The 17,455-nt window shown below is 30.9% G+C and overlaps 4 protein-coding genes across 5 annotated transcripts in view; 3 read left to right on the forward strand and 1 right to left on the reverse strand.

Annotated features, from left to right (window-relative positions):
- LOC117231133 overlaps window positions 1-7,044 on the forward strand; it is a 31,514-nt gene extending 24,470 nt beyond the window's left edge. The window contains exons 4-9 of the mRNA XM_033489246.1: window positions 1,038-1,261; window positions 2,562-2,726; window positions 3,943-4,321; window positions 4,681-4,837; window positions 4,949-5,522; window positions 5,739-7,044. Coding sequence (XP_033345137.1) covers window positions 1,038-1,261; window positions 2,562-2,726; window positions 3,943-4,321; window positions 4,681-4,837; window positions 4,949-5,522; window positions 5,739-6,872 — 2,633 coding nt within the window. The 3' untranslated portion in view covers window positions 6,873-7,044. The remainder of the gene's footprint in view (window positions 1-1,037; window positions 1,262-2,561; window positions 2,727-3,942; window positions 4,322-4,680; window positions 4,838-4,948; window positions 5,523-5,738) is intronic.
- Window positions 7,045-9,162: 2,118 nt separating this feature from the next.
- LOC117231134 (tetraspanin-2A) lies at window positions 9,163-12,312 on the reverse strand. The gene is made up of 5 exons (XM_033489247.1): window positions 12,077-12,312; window positions 11,017-11,214; window positions 10,617-10,793; window positions 9,937-10,122; window positions 9,163-9,839 (listed from the first exon to the last, which is right to left on the reverse strand). Exons 1-5 carry the CDS (start codon window positions 12,161-12,163, stop codon window positions 9,762-9,764), a joined length of 726 nt encoding a protein of 241 aa, XP_033345138.1. The 5' UTR covers window positions 12,164-12,312; the 3' UTR covers window positions 9,163-9,761.
- Window positions 12,313-13,858: 1,546 nt separating this feature from the next.
- Window positions 13,859-15,783, forward strand: LOC117231128 (calumenin). 2 transcript variants are annotated; one of them, XM_033489240.1, is made up of 5 exons: window positions 13,859-13,916; window positions 14,015-14,122; window positions 14,416-14,983; window positions 15,121-15,236; window positions 15,317-15,783. In XM_033489240.1, exons 2-5 carry the CDS (start codon window positions 14,021-14,023, stop codon window positions 15,503-15,505), a joined length of 975 nt encoding a protein of 324 aa, XP_033345131.1. In that variant the 5' UTR covers window positions 13,859-13,916; window positions 14,015-14,020; the 3' UTR covers window positions 15,506-15,783. The 2 variants fall into 2 exon arrangements, with proteins under 2 accessions (XP_033345131.1, XP_033345132.1); XM_033489241.1 differs by lacking the exon at window positions 13,859-13,916 and having other exon boundaries at window positions 14,004-14,122; window positions 14,405-14,983.
- An 86-nt stretch (window positions 15,784-15,869) lies between these two features.
- LOC117231129 lies at window positions 15,870-17,261 on the forward strand. The gene is made up of 5 exons (XM_033489242.1): window positions 15,870-16,050; window positions 16,119-16,235; window positions 16,408-16,521; window positions 16,596-16,675; window positions 17,081-17,261. Exons 1-5 carry the CDS (start codon window positions 15,993-15,995, stop codon window positions 17,225-17,227), a joined length of 516 nt encoding a protein of 171 aa, XP_033345133.1. The 5' UTR covers window positions 15,870-15,992; the 3' UTR covers window positions 17,228-17,261.
- The last annotated feature ends 194 nt before the right edge of the window (window positions 17,262-17,455 follow it).

Genomic DNA, 17,455 nt, shown 5'->3' on the forward strand with positions numbered 1-17,455 from the left:
ATTTGCTTAATATTTTCTTTTTTTTAATATTCCTTAATATTTCTTCTCTCGCCTAGATCTCATAAGTGAAGAGATCATCGCGTGAAGAAAGCGGTTCCACTTTCCAAAAATTTGAGTAAGCCGACAAGAATCGATGAAAATTGAATCGCCTCTTAAAACTATACTGCTATAAATTTATAATTAACCGATGTTCGTAGTAATAGACCGCTTCTCTCGTGACTCTTTCAGTAAATTCAATTTAAATATTGCAGCTTCCTCTTATTGCTATAACGCTCTCCAGTTGTACGAATTTTGAAGGAATTGAGATCGTGTAACGTTACGATGATTCTTTTATTTCAAATCTCTAGAGCTTCTGACGCCAATTTACTTTTTATATCTCCATATACAAAAATATGTAAATTGTTCTGCCTCTGAACAACGTTGCGTTGAAGCGACACTATGGATTAAATCATTGCTTAGTCCTTGGTAAACATTGCCAAAACTACACTTGAGCGAAGAGATCCGAAGAATCGGCGAATTCGTTGAATTATACCAAGGTCTTAAGTTGCGGATGTTCTTGACACATAGTTTTGGCTACACCTTGCCTGTTGTCAGGTGTTTTAAGAGAATTCTTCCCGTTTGTCATCTTATTGTTCCTTTACAACCATGAGCGCAAGCACATCTATTGTTTGACGTTTTTATTATTGTATTGTATTAATTTCAACGTATCCGAATTTTCGCTTCGTATTTTAGCACAGAAATATAGAATAAGAATGAAGATCGAGTCAACATCGATACTAATGTAACGTATGCGAAGAGATCGATTTTTCGTAAAGATTGAATATACAATTTTTATTCTATTTCGGAGGATGTGAAGAAACAGAAGAGAATTGAAAGATCGCGTAATAAAAATTCTGGAAAATTTTGCGAATCGAAAACTGGGAACTTAAAGTGTTCGAAACATTTGTCAGTGTTAAATAAATGTTCGCGATTTTCTTCGATATAAGAGTTCGATGATATTTTGATGATTCTAATTACTCGTCGAAACCAACTTGCAGACGGGGGAAAAGAAAAGAAAAGCAGCGTTTCCATTATTCAAACGAAACCGAGCGAGACGAAGGAAAAAGCGCCTCCTGCTATTCAACCAAGCAAGACGTTTAAGACAAATTCCGTGGAAGAAACGAAAAAGCAAGTTAAAGGCACGAAGGTTGTTGTAAATTCAGTGATCGAGCAGAATGTCATTAATTCTGAAGATAGTGGATTACGAACTGTAAAAAATCAGGTGAGATAAATTAGCAATATTTTTCGTGAATATAAAGAAAAAGAATTATATAACTATCGAGGCATGAAATATTCGCCAGTATAATCGCACGATTTATTGATCATACCTTGATTATCATTTTTGACTCATCGTTTAATTTTAAAATCTCGTATTATATTGCGAGAAATAGAAATATGGTATAATTAAAATATGTATAAAATAAGCAGTAAGTTACTTTCCTTTCTACCAAGCAAACTTTTCCGGTTTAAGCCGTTTATTCATACTTATCTGTGTCTAAGTACGTACATGCGCTGGTGTAAAAGATTTCTACTTTCAAACGATCGCCTAAACTTAAAGTAAATGATTTAACCCGCTATTGCGTATATCGTCTAATATCTCCAATCGATTTCGTATTTTAACGCTTTTTGAATTTACAGCAAAGCGTTCTATCTTGAATACTAATGAAATAAATAATTACGAATTGTGATAGTATTCATACGAACGTCTTGCCAATGAAATAATAATAATGATTCAGAGTGGAGGTAATGTTTGTATTATAAATTTAAATTTATTGAACGTTGAAAGTTAAACTTTTCTCATATACAACTTTCTTCCAATACGTTGTGTTGGAAATTCCCAATTAAATTTAATTTTTTCCACATTGAATTAAAATATAAATATCAAATGACTCTTGTGAAACATGGGAGTATATCGAGGTCTTTTTACGTAACGTATCTTATCGCTTCGAATTATATTAAACGAAATGATACGTAGATTTTTATATTGTTTGACGATTTAAAAAATAAATGACATTTATTTTATATAGTTGTGGAAATATGATGCAAATCGCACTTCATGTAGAAGAACTTTGGGACGAAGGTGAAACACGTCCAGACCAAAATCTTGTGAGTTAGTTCATTCTTTTATTAAACGTTTAAAGTAGTATTTATATATTTTCAAAAATTCACAAGCTAGTTTAAATACTTTTGCAATAAGTGCTTATTTCATGTGTATATATTCAACCAAACAAAACATAATTTATATGCTTTGAGATGATTACCAAAAGAAAAGGAGAAATTATATGCTGTGCTGAATTTAAAGACATTAATCGTCGTTATACTTGTTACACGAAAAGACCTCTCTCTGAACTCCAAGGATAATAATGAAAAATTAATAACCAATAACATTATACTGAGCCCATTACCATGAAAATAATGTGTATCATTTCATATACTCTACTTACTAGTAATAAATAAAATTTATGAATGTTCAATGTAATTTACATACATTTCCTGCTTATTACATGCAATACACGTTACAGGAACCGAAGACTCAAACACAGGTAATGACAAAGAGTCCTGTGATATCTTCGCAAGTGCAGGTAAAATCAAAGGACGAAGCACCAGTCGTTAAGAATAATCTTGCGGAACCTGAATACGACTTCCTATCGAAGCAACCTGCAGAAGTAGTTGACGAGACGTACAAGGTAAACAAATTGGACGACTCTTTTTAATAAAATATTGATTCTCAAAATTTGTTAGAATCGCAAACAATATTCTAATAGGCGTGTTAATTAAATTTCTAAGTTTTAAGTTAATATTGCTTTATATACTATATTCATAATATTAATATAATTCTTCGTTAATCGATTTTCTGATAATCATTTTACTATCTTGTGAACTCGTAGCTACTTTATTGAACGATAGTGAATAATTCTGCGTTACATGTACAATTAATTACAGGAAAGCCTTCCGTTCCAAGTCATTGATCAATAACGCAATTTTTCACCTATCAAGCCTTCCTCATTGCATATTATTGACATTGACACAAATAGTTGCAGTATCGTACGTAAATATGAGATAAGGTGACTGAACCAGTAGATCTAGTTCTCGCTGTTGCAAATTAATAGATTCTGAAATATTTATTATAGATTCTGAAGAATAAAGCGTTACTGAAAACGATCGAAAGTCTATTAAGTGTCATAATTTGTACTCGTAAATTATATTTCTTACAAGAATGTTATAATATTGCATCTTTTACAGAAATGTGTATTTTACAAAGAACGAAAATGCAATATAGATTACGTTTATTGAGATTAATATTATAATTATATAGAAATATGATTACAATATTGTAATAAATAGATTTTAAGCGTACAATCCTTGAAATACAAAGCGTTGATAATTTTCTTTGATCGAAGTAAAAGTAGCTATTTACTATATAATGATTTATATTTCCTTTAGATATATGTATCTCTATTCATCTTTAGATTTATTATCACGCAGAAATCGGCCATGAACCGCGTGAAAGTTGAATCCCATCGTCAGATCGCATGATAAACGATTTCACCGTTGTAGCTCATCGATTTGAGGCTTATGCTTAAAGTTCACTCGAATAAAAATCTGAATGTCTAACGCGTAAGAATAGCGAAAGAATGTTCATAGTTTAATTATTGTCTCCAATTTGAAACTAACTTTCTTTCTAGACCATTTGCTCGTAATATTCGTAGAAATAATCAAGTATCGACAATTTCGTTTTTGTAAAATACACAAAAAAAGTGCAGTAGCAAGATCTGCTCGAAACCCAAGTAAATTTTTTGAAAACCAATTCTGCTGGCAATTTAAATTACAAGATCAATATTCCTTTAATGAACTGCTTAGATCGCCTCAAAATTAGAATAATGTTTGTTTTGATTTTCACAGTTAATTAATCTGAGACCCTCTTCGAAACCCCATGGAAAACCTAGACCTACTGGTCGACGAGAGAAAGAGAATCCAACTGGTCTAGTTACGAAGCTCGGTGGCACTATTGTTAAAGATGGATTGACCACTGTTCACGAAACTAGCGTGATTGGTACTTACATAAACGGGAAATACGCTCAGGTGCTTCAAAGCTCGTCGAGAATTCTCTCCGGAGCTCCGCCAGTTCCTGAAGGGAAAATTCGCCCCTCTAGTACACATAGAATATTAAAAACTATTGGACCGCAGCAAGGAAAGCTAAAACCACAACTTGAACCTACACCAACGACGCAGCAAGAAGAATCATCGCTACCCTTGGAAGTTTTGTTTAGTTCCCCCGCTGGTAAAATGTTCTCAGTATTATATTATGTTCGTTGTTCTTAGGATATTTCCATAAAGACGTTTAAGTACCTTTTTTTTTAATAGATTATTAGCAATTTAGTTGAAGTTACAACTTGAATTTTATACCGTTAGAAAAAATTCGTTCGTTTTAAAAATTTTAGCAGTTGTAATATTTAATTAAGATGTTCTAATCTCAAGAAATTGATATTCAAATATTTCAAAAAAGTAATTGAGCTTAATGACATTGATACGATAATATTCATCTAAGTAAGATATTATTTGGAATAATAATAAAATACATTTATCAAGCCTGACGCATAAATGGATAAATACCACATAATCTTAGTTTCACGTTGTTAGGTTCCACAGTAAGGAGCACACGGAAAAACTCCGGCCCAAATTTATCACGACCGAAGTTCCGCAACAAAATTAACGATGATTACGATGGCAGTGGTGAGGTGCAACAAACGAAGCCGGGTAAAAATCGAAGCAGTACCACCTCAAGACCAAGTTATAAGTTAGTATCTTAATATTGTCATATTTTCATGTGGCCTTTATATAGCAACATAATTTTACTGATAGATAGTATAATTTAAAAAATTTACTTTTAATACTCTTATTTTATCAGAAATCGAAGCCCTCCAACAACAACCACAGAACCACCTGTTACTCGTCGCCGCAGCAGCTTTCGACCAAGTAATCAACCAAGTTTGCCTTCGAAGCAGAACAATAAAAATAAAAACGAACAACAACCGGTTAGCCCTAATCCTGTGCCGAAATTGAAGCTACCAAGAACACAAGGGCGTTGGTCTTACAAGACGACTCCTAAACCAAGAATCGCTATCCGAAAACAAATCGATGTCGAGGACGAACAACGTTCGATATCAGAAACCAGCACAACTGAGAATCCGGTAAACGTCGACGACAGCAAAACTACCGCATCTTCCGTTTCCACGTCTACGGCGGCGGCTGCTGTTGGGGCAGGTCAACAGGTCAATGCTCAGAGAAAAATTCAAGAAGCGGTAAACGATGAAGAATTGGATCCGAGCGAAAGCGAGGATGTTGCCAGTGTCAGCGTTCAGGATCAACATCCTGAACAAATTTTACCGATCGAAACGGTCAACGTTGAAATTTCCACAGCTGCTGATATGAGTAACGTGTACTTCGAAATTGCTACTATTAAGTCACCATACACTTTCCAGGTAAGAAATTATTTTCATATATTTTTCTAGAAACGTTTCAATTCTGACAGTACTTTGTAAATTCGATGAATTATATTTAATTCTATTCTATTACAATTCCAGTTGCAAATGAAATAATTGTTCAGTTTTATGAACTAAAAGAATACTCGATAGTCATTGCACAAATTTGCCTTTTGAAATATTTTGATAAGATATTTATTTCGTTCGATAAAACAGGTTGGAACATTGAGAAATACTCGCTACGTGACAGTAACTTCAACGCTGAAGAAATCATTTTCAACGATAGATCCATCCAGCACGGTATCACCATCAGAGCCGCTAACCGAGAATCTCCTAGCAAATACTGCAGCAGCGTATGAGACGACCTTGCCATTAGATTCAGCCGTGGCGACTCTGCCAGCTATATCTTTAGAATCTGGCCAAGCGACTCCACCTTTGGAGACTTTGACCGAGACCTTCTCTACTACGCAAACTCTACTCAAAACCCATCTACTTCCTGTAATACACGGTGGTAACACAACCAAACTGACGCTCGTGCAAACGTACAATATCGCACGTGTGGTTACTGCTATAAAGACTTTGCCACCAATGGATATATATCAGTTTATTCCCAGCAAAGCGTTGAATGAGTTTAACTCGAAGCTGGATGAAGCAGGTAGCGAACTTCATCTAGAGTTAGATGTCGGTGACGAAGACAGAGATGACGATGATATTCCCAAAAGGATAGTGGCTCCAAACAGTGACATGGATTCTGATCTAGAACCTTTCAAATCAATTTCATCTTCGAAAGCAAAATCAGAAACTCCGAGCACTTCCATCGAACCGCACTTGACTCCCGATCAACTGGCTCTGTTAAAATATTTCGGTCAACAGCAGCCACAAGTGATCACCACTTCACGACCGATCGTCGTTCTCGACACGCTTTACGAGTCCCACGTGATCCCGGTAGTGAACAACGGCAATACGATTTATTCGACGTTATCCAGGCCAGTTGGCACTGTGCCACGAACATCTTATGAATACGGAACGTCCACGATTGCACCGGTTCTGCCACCGCAATTACCACCGCAACTGCCACCACAATTGCCGCTATTTCCACAGCAACCCCAGTTCACGGTGACAAGCGCTCCTCTGGTCACGCAAACGTTCGCGACGGTGTCCGATTCGAAAATTCTGAAACTGACATTTGGAGCGAAAACGGCGTACACCACGTTGTTCTCGAGCAGGGTAGTGCCAACCGAGATTACCACTTATGTTACGAGCACCATACCCCTACAACCGACAGTCCCAGCCTTCCCAGGTTATTATCCTCCGCCTGTTGGCTACCCGCCTTTCCCATTTGTAGGATAAAGCCTCAGCAACCCGCGCTAAGCGTGCAGGGATACGAGTTGCTCTAAACATATGGAGAACTGAAGAATGTCATTTTCCAAGAAATATAATTTCTGAGAGACGAACAAAACCCATTTGCATCGGATCAATACTAGAGATTGATGATGATCCTAATGGTAGATTCGATAGGTATGGCTCAAAAACATACAAATCAGTGAGAAATGATAATTATCGAAGAGTAAGAGAAAGGATAAGGAGAATGTCATTGAACTTTATTGAGAAAAAATCGGTTTTCGATACTCTAGTCCATTGATAACAGAAGAAAGTTCGATGAATTTGACTGTATTGTTCAGAACATGATTTATTTTCTAATTAAAGCTTAGGAAAGAAAATGAACAAATCTTGCAGTTCCAGTTGCCAATAAAATATGTTAGAGATAAACTGTAAATTAAACTGTCATTAAACAATGGATGTTCCCTGTTTTCTTATCTTACTTTTCAATGATCAAATTTCAGTTTGGAATGTACAATTGAATCGATCGGTTCCAATGTGTCCTTTTTCCGTCCAGACATTTCGTACCTTAGCATAATCTTAATTAAGGTATTTAAAGTCTAGAACTTAGTATTAGTATGTAAGATACAAGCTGTTGCTCTGTAACTTTCGAAGAATAGAGAGCAAATGATATCATGGAATATAAAGCGAAAAGTACGTAAATACGTGACCGTTGCATTTCTCGTCTTTAATTGGCACGCAACTAACACGCGTTCCTCATTCTGATATGGAATGCGTTAATACTCGCATTTTGTTCATGCATTATGATGTGACATGCCGTCTATAATAAAACGTTGGTGGAATTTGGAATTTTTCGAATGTTCGATGAACTTGAAATTAATTATAAAAATAGAACACAGGAAACAACATATCATTTTTATATTACGATCCTGTTGCACAATAATTTATTAATTAATAATATTAGTAACTTAAATTAGTGAGTTACAAATTGTAAATTATATATAGATCTGATAAAAATATAACGATGAAATTGTTTTACTGAAATATTCCTTAATGGAATCGTAATATTATAAAGACTGATTAATTTTAAAGGAAAATTAATTTTAAAGTAGGTGCTAAATATACATCACTCTACAGATACGTACAAGAAGTGTGAAAAGGTATCACACATATTTTCTCACCAGATTGATTGAACGTTTAGCATTTGGCATATCACATTATAACACATGAGCAATTGAATCAAACAAAAAGAGATAGAACAAATACTCCAAATTTTTCGGTACACGATTAAAAAAATTCCAATATTTGTTTTGATGTTGCTCATTATAAACTAAATGTTTAATTTAATAAGTGAAAAGCGAACATTATTGAGATATTTATTTAAAGATGTTTAGAACAGTATTTTTGCCATGTTTTAATTTGGAACAAAAAGCTAATTTTTACTTATGACGTTAATGTGCTCTTTTATAGTACTTTGCACTTGTTTGTTTAACTGATATAGTAAATCAGGAACAAATTAATTAAAATACATGATATTCCACAGCTGTTTCCTGAAGAATTTTTTGTACATTCACCATTTGTCATTAAAAATAATAAACTTACATTTTGTATAGTGATTTAGTCGTGCATACGTAATGTGCAACATCGGAAACGAATAAATAGTTTAGAAAGAATCTTTTACATTTCTGTTTACTTGACAAATAGAAATTGATTGAAATAGAAATCAATTGGTTGATAAAAAAGACATTGTATATAAATTAATAATTATAGTGACTATTATATTGGTATTGTATGTATATTAGAAATTTTGTAAATAAAGTATATGAAAACAATAAGAGTCCTTCATTTTATTACATAAAAATAAAACATATACTTAAAAGAATATGATAGTTAATAGAATGGTTTTTAATCATTTTATTTTATTGCAATTAATCAAGTGTATAAGTCGTTCGAAATTTGTATAAATATTAATTATTTAAATCGTCTACTATTTAGAACTAAAATCTAAATTAAACATCGTTTAAGATGTGACTATTGTATAAAATATTTAAACAATTTCAACACAGAAATAGTATAGTTAGAGACATTACAAAATTGAATATAAACATCAAATGTGTATCAAATATGTTGATTCAACCAGAATAAATTAAATTTTTCATTTAAATTATTTTACTATCATCGAAAGAAAAATATGTATTAAGTACAAAATTATGCCTTTAAATTAAATCTGCTCGCATGATATCATTCATTTAATATTCTGATAAAGCAACGTGAACCATTTAAAAATATAAAACGTATGAAGAGATTACGTAATGAAGTTTAATTCTAAACTTAGAACAAGCACGTGTACCTAATTTTCTTTTGCTCTAAATAGCACTACAAAGATTTCTTTTAGCTAAGAATACATTCAGTATATACATACCGAGCATGTATTCTACTTCATCGAAAAATGCTATAGCGAGTAATTATTATAAGTAAAAATTAAAAAAAGATGAATTTAAGAAGAATATTCTATATTCTTCATATATTTCTTCGACACATTGTCTAACTCGTTGATCTCAAATCTGTTTCTCTTCGTTTCAGTCCATTTTTTCATAGATATCAATTCACAAAGTGAATATTATATTGTCATTGATTGCCGTTAGTAGACTGCGAATGTTTATGCCAATTCATATTTGCATCAGAACGATCAAAAATACGAAACCTCATTTGTTTCATCTTCTAAATATTTGTGGTTTACTTTGGATATTTTATATACTTCCTCGCGTTACAAGTATTCTGCAAATGTTTGTACTTTTAAATTTTCCACAAATATATCTAAACATCTGCAGTCCAGTCATTAATGTTGTCTAATAACGATTATTATTAACGTACATTATTGTACTAAATCAATACAAATCAGTGTTTGAATGTAACGGATTGTTCTTCCTTTTTAATAGCTCGGATCAGCGCTAGACTTAGGGCAGCTATTATTATCTGCAAATTTTAATTTACGAGATATAATAACTTTCAAATATTTATGAAATAACCTACTTCTAATATTCATCTCTTTATTGATATAAAATATACTTACGTGGAGCATACATAGACCCAATGATAAACCAGCTAGCCAACCCGATCTACCCTCCAAAAACCATGAAATTTCTTCGACACATCCGTAGAAGAAGGCGTTTCCAGTAACCGTGTTCCTACATTCAGTGGGTAATGGTTTCCTCAAGGTTATATAATCCATCGGGCCATCGGCACCACAGCAACCGATCTATTTTAAAATTACTCGATTAATCTTGCACTGGTTATTTAGAACGAATTATTAAAAGTATCTCTTAACAGATATGTTAATCCCTTAACGCACAGATCTTTCTTCGGTTTGTCGATGAAAATGATTCTTGCAATAAAAAAACAAACTTAGAATGCAAATGAATGAACAACATGTTTTTTATAGAAATCTTGAATCTGCAAAGATAATTTTAATTATTTACATGTCACAGGAATTAAGCGCATTAAGCGATTAAATTACATATACTTTACATATACTTCGTATAAAATATAACATATCGTCTTATTCGTTTGTCCCACATTGATTATATCAACGTGAAATAAAAAGTCATAACGAGATTACATTGACTTCTCTACAACGGAGATTATTACTTACTAATCTGCTAAATAATCCCGAAAATATTTCCACTTGTAATTATTTATATAATGTGTACATCTGTTAACACCGTAATAAAATAATAAAACATATTATCTTACACTCTCTTGAATTAATTGTAGAATGTACGTCGATCTTTGATCGTGGTAATTGTTGATGAGTGAGGTCATGGATCGTCGTATAAGCGGCTGAATATTACTGTCGTAGGTAGAATAATCGAGGAGAACTGCTGTCCCTGCCAGGCCAAGAACGTAGGAAAGTAATTGCAATCCTACATACTTGAAAAATCAATACAATGATTGCTTAGGATTGGCATATTTTTGTAAGCAATAAATACTCTAATTAATACAGAGTGATCTTAACTTTATAGAGAACTTAATTCGTTGAATACAAATATATATTCTTAACTTGATATATCTTGCCTAATTTAAAACGAGTTGGTTATTACGATATATACAATGATAATATAGTCAATATAGTCATAATGTATCTATGTCTTACAACGTAGAGACCAAGGATATGTTCCATAAGAGCGACTCCACAGCCAATGAACGTAATAATTACGATAAATATCGAAGCCGCAAGTAGGATGTAAATGCCGATGTAGAATTCATATATTTCAAGGAAAGCAACCCACTCCTGGAAATCTGGATCCATCCTTAGCCACATGCATAATCCAAACATTGAGCTTCCAAGTAGCTAAGATACATATAACATTTAAAAAATCATCTCAATCAATTATTTTAAATAAATTTTCTCATTTTTCTTCTGTAATTTTCGTTTAAGTCAATTGTCGTGTATAACTATCGATCGATTATACCTTAGATAGACTTTTAATCTTTATTTAATAGATCTTATATTTTAATTTAAAAAACAAATAATTTAGTGAAAAGAATAGAAAAAAATCATTACAGTGAAAGAAATTTTATGGGGAAAAGAAAGGATAATGCATGTGAGTATACATATGTAAGTATATATGTAAGTATATATTTATATATATATACTTTATCGAATAGTTTCGTTTCTAACATTTAGTTCTTAAGCCGTTACAGTTTCGTATTCGTCACGCCGATAAACACAGATATGATAGTTACGCCGCGTCGTGAGCTGACTCATATTGATTCAAATGGAACGAGGATGTGCCTATGTTGTAACAAGAAGCATTTCAAATTAAATTGCCTGTGCAAAAGCGTTTACGTTAGGTATATAGTGTATTATAGTATATAATCAATCGTTAAAAACCGTTTGCATGAAAAAATTACTTCCTGCAAAACAGTTGCATGTAATGAATTGATTATTGATAACAATGTAAAAAGAAAGAAAATAAGAAAAAACGTATATGTATACGTAGATAATAAAATTGTCAGAAAGGGATTAAAAAATGATGTTTTCCACGATATTATTCTACTAAAAATCGCATAATCTTGTCATTCATTGACTCATTTAATGATAATGAATGCCATTTAATGTAAATTTTTACATGAATGAGTCGATAAAAAAGTGTTTGATAAATTTGTTATCAGTTAAATGTAACCATATTTGATTCTATTTTTACGCTTACCCATATGATGGCATTCAAGCAGAAAATGGTAAATTTTATACACTGAATTCGTTGCTCTAATTGAGGCCCGGAAGTTTTGCCAACCATTGTTTTAGAGCTAGTTTTTACACTTGTGTATTCCAAACAAATTTTGCAACAAAAAACACGTTTGGACGCGGATTTCTTCCGCAAAAATCACTTTTTGAATTAATATCAAAACGTGGACAACGTGGTAACTACGGATGAATACGACAGTGTACACCTGATTCTTCCAGCTAGTATTCTCTTTATCACCGACAAATATAAGATAACTGGATAAGCGTGCCCTAGATAAGAGAATCGTTGCAAGTGACTCATTCATTATAGAAAATGATCACTAAAGCAACCAGCTTTGAAAAAGGGATGAGCATCTTTTGTTGTTGTTTTCCTTTTGCGTCATATTGCTCATATACGTACTGTTGGAAAATGAATTTAAGGATGAATGAAACAGAGAAATAATGATAGATTATAACAAAAGCTTTAATTGTTATATTATATATATTACATATGTAGAATCTCGTTTATAATTGTATACAGTTTTGTAATTGATTTCGAGTATGTATTATATATAATGTATTCAGATAAAAGTTTCAAGCTACAACTTATAGAAGCTTCACAGGAAATATCGTAACAGATGTTGGATCTAAAATTAGATGTACGGTTCTAGTTGTATATGTATACACTCAACGAACGCGTAGTTTTCTTAGCTACATATATGAGCAAGAATGGATGAATTAACTCTGATAATTAATTACGCACATGCTGTGTAGTTAAAAACCAAGCAGTTAAACCGATAGCTTTTAATTAAACAATTAGTATTGCAGCAATAAACGTACACGCATATTACCTGTTTAAAATATATCTACTAATATCAAATATAATTATATATATTATTTAGACATATATGTACCACTTTTCATATCATCATTATTTTATTATCATTATCATTATGAAATGTGTCGAGATATATAACTCAACTATGTTTACTACTTAACCAACTTATGTTTTATTAACTTATAATTGATGTTATTTACATATTCTTAAAACTATTTTATAGCATCTACTTATTTCTTATTTTATTTAATTCTTATTACTTATCATAATAATGGTTTCGTTTTGAGTTTATCCTATGTTTTCTCTTTTTTGTTACTACTCGAGATGGGAAGCTCTTATCTCCATACCATTTTTTATGAAATTTGCTCCTATAACTGTTTTCTTTAAATTCTAAATCATCCGCAATTATAAAAGTTAATCGTCTTGACTCTCATGACTCCTAACCCAGTACCGGCACAATTTTTCAAAAGCATGATCGTTATTACTTATTACTTAATTAAAACATTAATTTAGATTACATCGACAATTATAATTAATATTTACATTATTTATGATTTTTACAATGTGTACATCAATGTTTATTAAACAAAAATGAAATTCTATAATAATCTGTTAATATTTGTAGAATATTTCTATTAAATGTCTTGTATATTTAAATATTAATACAAAAATTCATTTAAAAAATTAATGTAATATTAATTCCTAAATTGTTTTAATATAGTATGTTATTTTGATTAAATAAAATTGTATCTTTTACATTTATCGATAATCACGTGAACCAATCATACGCGGATTAATACGATAGCTATTTAGCTAATAAACACCCTACTAGTGTACACAATTACTCGCATGATTATGATACTTTGCGATATAGAGCAAAGGCATTGCAGCATCAGCATCAGAAATGGTTTGTAAAACGAATATATAGCTGAGAAGTGGGGATATAGCATCAAGCAAGACATTAAGCTTTGCTGATGTGGAAGTTTCAGCAAGCTGAACTGAACTAAAACTAAAATAGAAGCTATCATTACTTTTAATTTTAACGTTTAAAGTCCTAATAATTTCGTTCATTTACTCGTGTTTAAGTGAGCTATGCAAGAATTCATGCTTCTTCAAATTTTGATTGGTTTTTCTGTTTTGACGACGGCAATTCCGAAGCCGGATGATGAACATAAATCGCGAGTTATCAATAAGGTTTGTTTGTCATTTGCAAATATATACATAAATCAAACTGTTTAGATATTTATGCAATAAAAACCTTTCATTTTCAGTTGCTTTATAGTAAAAATAATTTCTTACATAAACAAATAAACAAATCTTCAACGCATAACCTCGAGGAATACATTTAAATATTCTTTTCACACTGTTCTCCTTTCTTTGAGATAAAATTTTTTAAATAAATAATATATATGCATATTTTCACTGTAGATAATATGAATTTATTTATATATTTTTAATTTACGCTTCTCTAATAAGATCTATTTCAGGAACCAAGTAACGAAGAACACTATGTCAATTCTCAACATAATCCTGCTTATGACCACGAGGCTTTTCTAGGTGAAGAAGCAAAAACTTTTGATCAGCTTACTCCTGAAGAAAGTACAAGAAGGTTAGGAATAATAGTTGATAAAATAGATAAAGATAAAGATGGTTATGTTACTGGAGAAGAACTTAAAGACTGGATATTATATACTCAACAACGCTACATACGAGATGATGTTGAACATCAATGGAAATCTCATAACCCTGAACAAAAAGAGAAACTTCCATGGACAGAATATTTAGCAATGGTTTATGGAGATATGGATGAACACGAATTAGAAAATCATGAAAAATCTAAAGATAATACTTTTTCATATGTTGCTTTGCTTAAGAAAGATCGTAGACGTTGGGCAGCTGCAGACCTAGATGGTGATGATGCTCTTACGAAAGAAGAATTTCTTGCTTTCCTTCATGCAGAAGAGGCAGATCATATGAAAGATATTGTAGTGATAGAAACTATGGAAGATGTTGACAAAGATGGAGATGGGAAAGTATCTCTTTCAGAATATATCGGTATATATTCCACTTCCTTTTGCATTTAATTTGTGCAAATATTTGGTGAAAATTGTTTAAAATCAATGTTTCTTATAAAACAAAATCTTTTATTATTATATCTTTTACGAAACAGTGAAGTATACCTTTTCCTGTAGGTGATATGTATGATGGTGCAGAAGGTGAAGAAGAACCAGAATGGGTAAAAAATGAAAAAGAACAATTTTCTATGTATCGGGATAAAGATGGCGATGGTTTTCTAAACTTTGAAGAGGTGACACATTGACACATTTATATAAAATATATGACTATATCAAAATAATAAATTTCAACTAAACAAATATTTCAATTTAGGTCAAAACATGGATTATCCCGGCTGACTTTGATCATGCAGAAGCAGAATCTCGGCATCTCATATTTGAAGCAGATACAGATGCAGACCAAAAACTTACTAAAGATGAAATATTGGAAAAATATGATATTTTTGTTGGTTCTCAAGCAACTGATTTTGGTGAGGCATTGGCCAGACATGACGAATTTTAATAAAATTTCATATATCATTTTTAAATAATTATACCTTTATAAACGAACAAAAAGCATAATTGTGTGAACATCAAGGACAAACTGTATGAAACATTTACTAAAGATACTTTACCTTTATTAGTAGGCTAAGAATTTTTCTATAATGGCTGATTTTTACTTACTCTCATAACATTGTTAACTAAAAATCATTACATCCTTCAAAAGTGTAAATATGTATTAATCATTGTAATAAATTACAAATATTTACTTAATAAAGTATACTTTGTACATTGTATATATCTAATGGCCGTTGTAGTTATCTCTTTATTCTTTATATGTAAATAAATACACTTGTGATTATTACATCAAGTTTAATATGAGACTCTACAATGGATGCAATATCTGATATGTGATTAGTCACTATGATAACAACTATTTTTATCAGATAAGCTTTATAAAGGTGGTCAGTAGAATAAAAAGTTCAGAGTAAATCAGTGAATAGATCAAAATGATGAAAATTAAGTTATATGTATTTTTAATTATCTGTGGAAGTTTTTTATTATCAGGTAATTATATTTGACATGTTAAAATTTAAAAAGAAGTAATAAGATTACATTTACCATTTACTTTCTAGTTAAAGCAGATGATAAATCATACTGTTTTAATCTCACTTGGGTAGAACCTGCATTAAGAAGTACTAATTGTTCTAAAATCAAAAATGCTCCCTGTATTGATCCTATACTTTATTCAGGTAAACAATGTCTTCTTTAAAATTATTTCTATACAATAATGGTACTATTTGTATATTTTTAATTGTATTTATGCAGAAGAATTATAGTAATATTTATTTTATTATATTTTTATTTATAATATATTATTTTTAATCAGTAATTACAAAGTCGTAATTGCTGCTTATATTTTAGAAAAAGCACCAAATGCATCTGAATATGAAGAATTTTGGGAATCAATGGAACACGTATGTTCTGTTGCATCTGGCAATGTTTGTATAAAATATACTTTTACTTATAATAATGAGAGTAAGTATATTACATTATAACAGCTCATATTAAAAAATATAAAATGGATACCATAAAATTAAAAATGATTGCAGTTGTTAATACATCATCATTTTGTGGAAAAGTAATAGAAGATGACGTAATACCTATCACATCAGGATGCTATAAAGAAAGCGTAAGTGTAATTTTAAGTTCATTATTTTATATTTTAGAAATAATACAATATGTAATAATCTTTATTTAACTTATTTATATGTTGTTTATATAAAAGGGTATTCCTCAAGAATTATTTAATATTTTGAAAAATCTTATCAATAGAGAGGTTTGTAACAATAGAAGGGCAGTTCAAAAATGCAAAATATTATTATTTTAAATATTAATTGATATAGAAGTTGTAATGAATTTGTAACATATTTAAAAAACTACTTGAATTTTAATTGATTTTTGGTTACTGAAAGCTAAAGTTGCTTCCTTATTACATCTCTTTCAATTTTTATATTCATTGCTAGATTTTATATATTACTAATTTCTGTTTTTAAAAATACATTCTTGTAAATCTATATCATCAATATTTTTGCAGATTGAAGGTTACGTATTAGAAATATGTGCTTGCCAATCTAGAAGGGGGAACATACCTTGTAATTCATCGGTGAACGTGAACTATGCTGTTATTTTTATGATTACAGTATTATCATTTACATTTTGGATTTCATATATTTGTTATTAATATATATTTTACATTATACATAACGTGTATTTGATATGTCATTGTTATTGTTATTGATATAATTTACATGATATAGATGATTTAGATGATATACATATACATATATATATATATATATGTATATCATCTACATTTACTGTACATAATGTAGTAATATATTACATAGTATTATAATGTTCATATTACTGTATTATTTTTAATATATTGTGATTTAGATATTTATGAGCA

Source organism: Bombus vosnesenskii, unplaced genomic scaffold (genome assembly GCF_011952255.1).
Source record: "Bombus vosnesenskii isolate JDL3184/JDL3185 unplaced genomic scaffold, Bvos_JDL3184-5_v1.1 scf7180000013271, whole genome shotgun sequence".
In the NCBI taxonomy this organism is placed as follows: Eukaryota; Metazoa; Arthropoda; class Insecta; order Hymenoptera; family Apidae; genus Bombus; species Bombus vosnesenskii.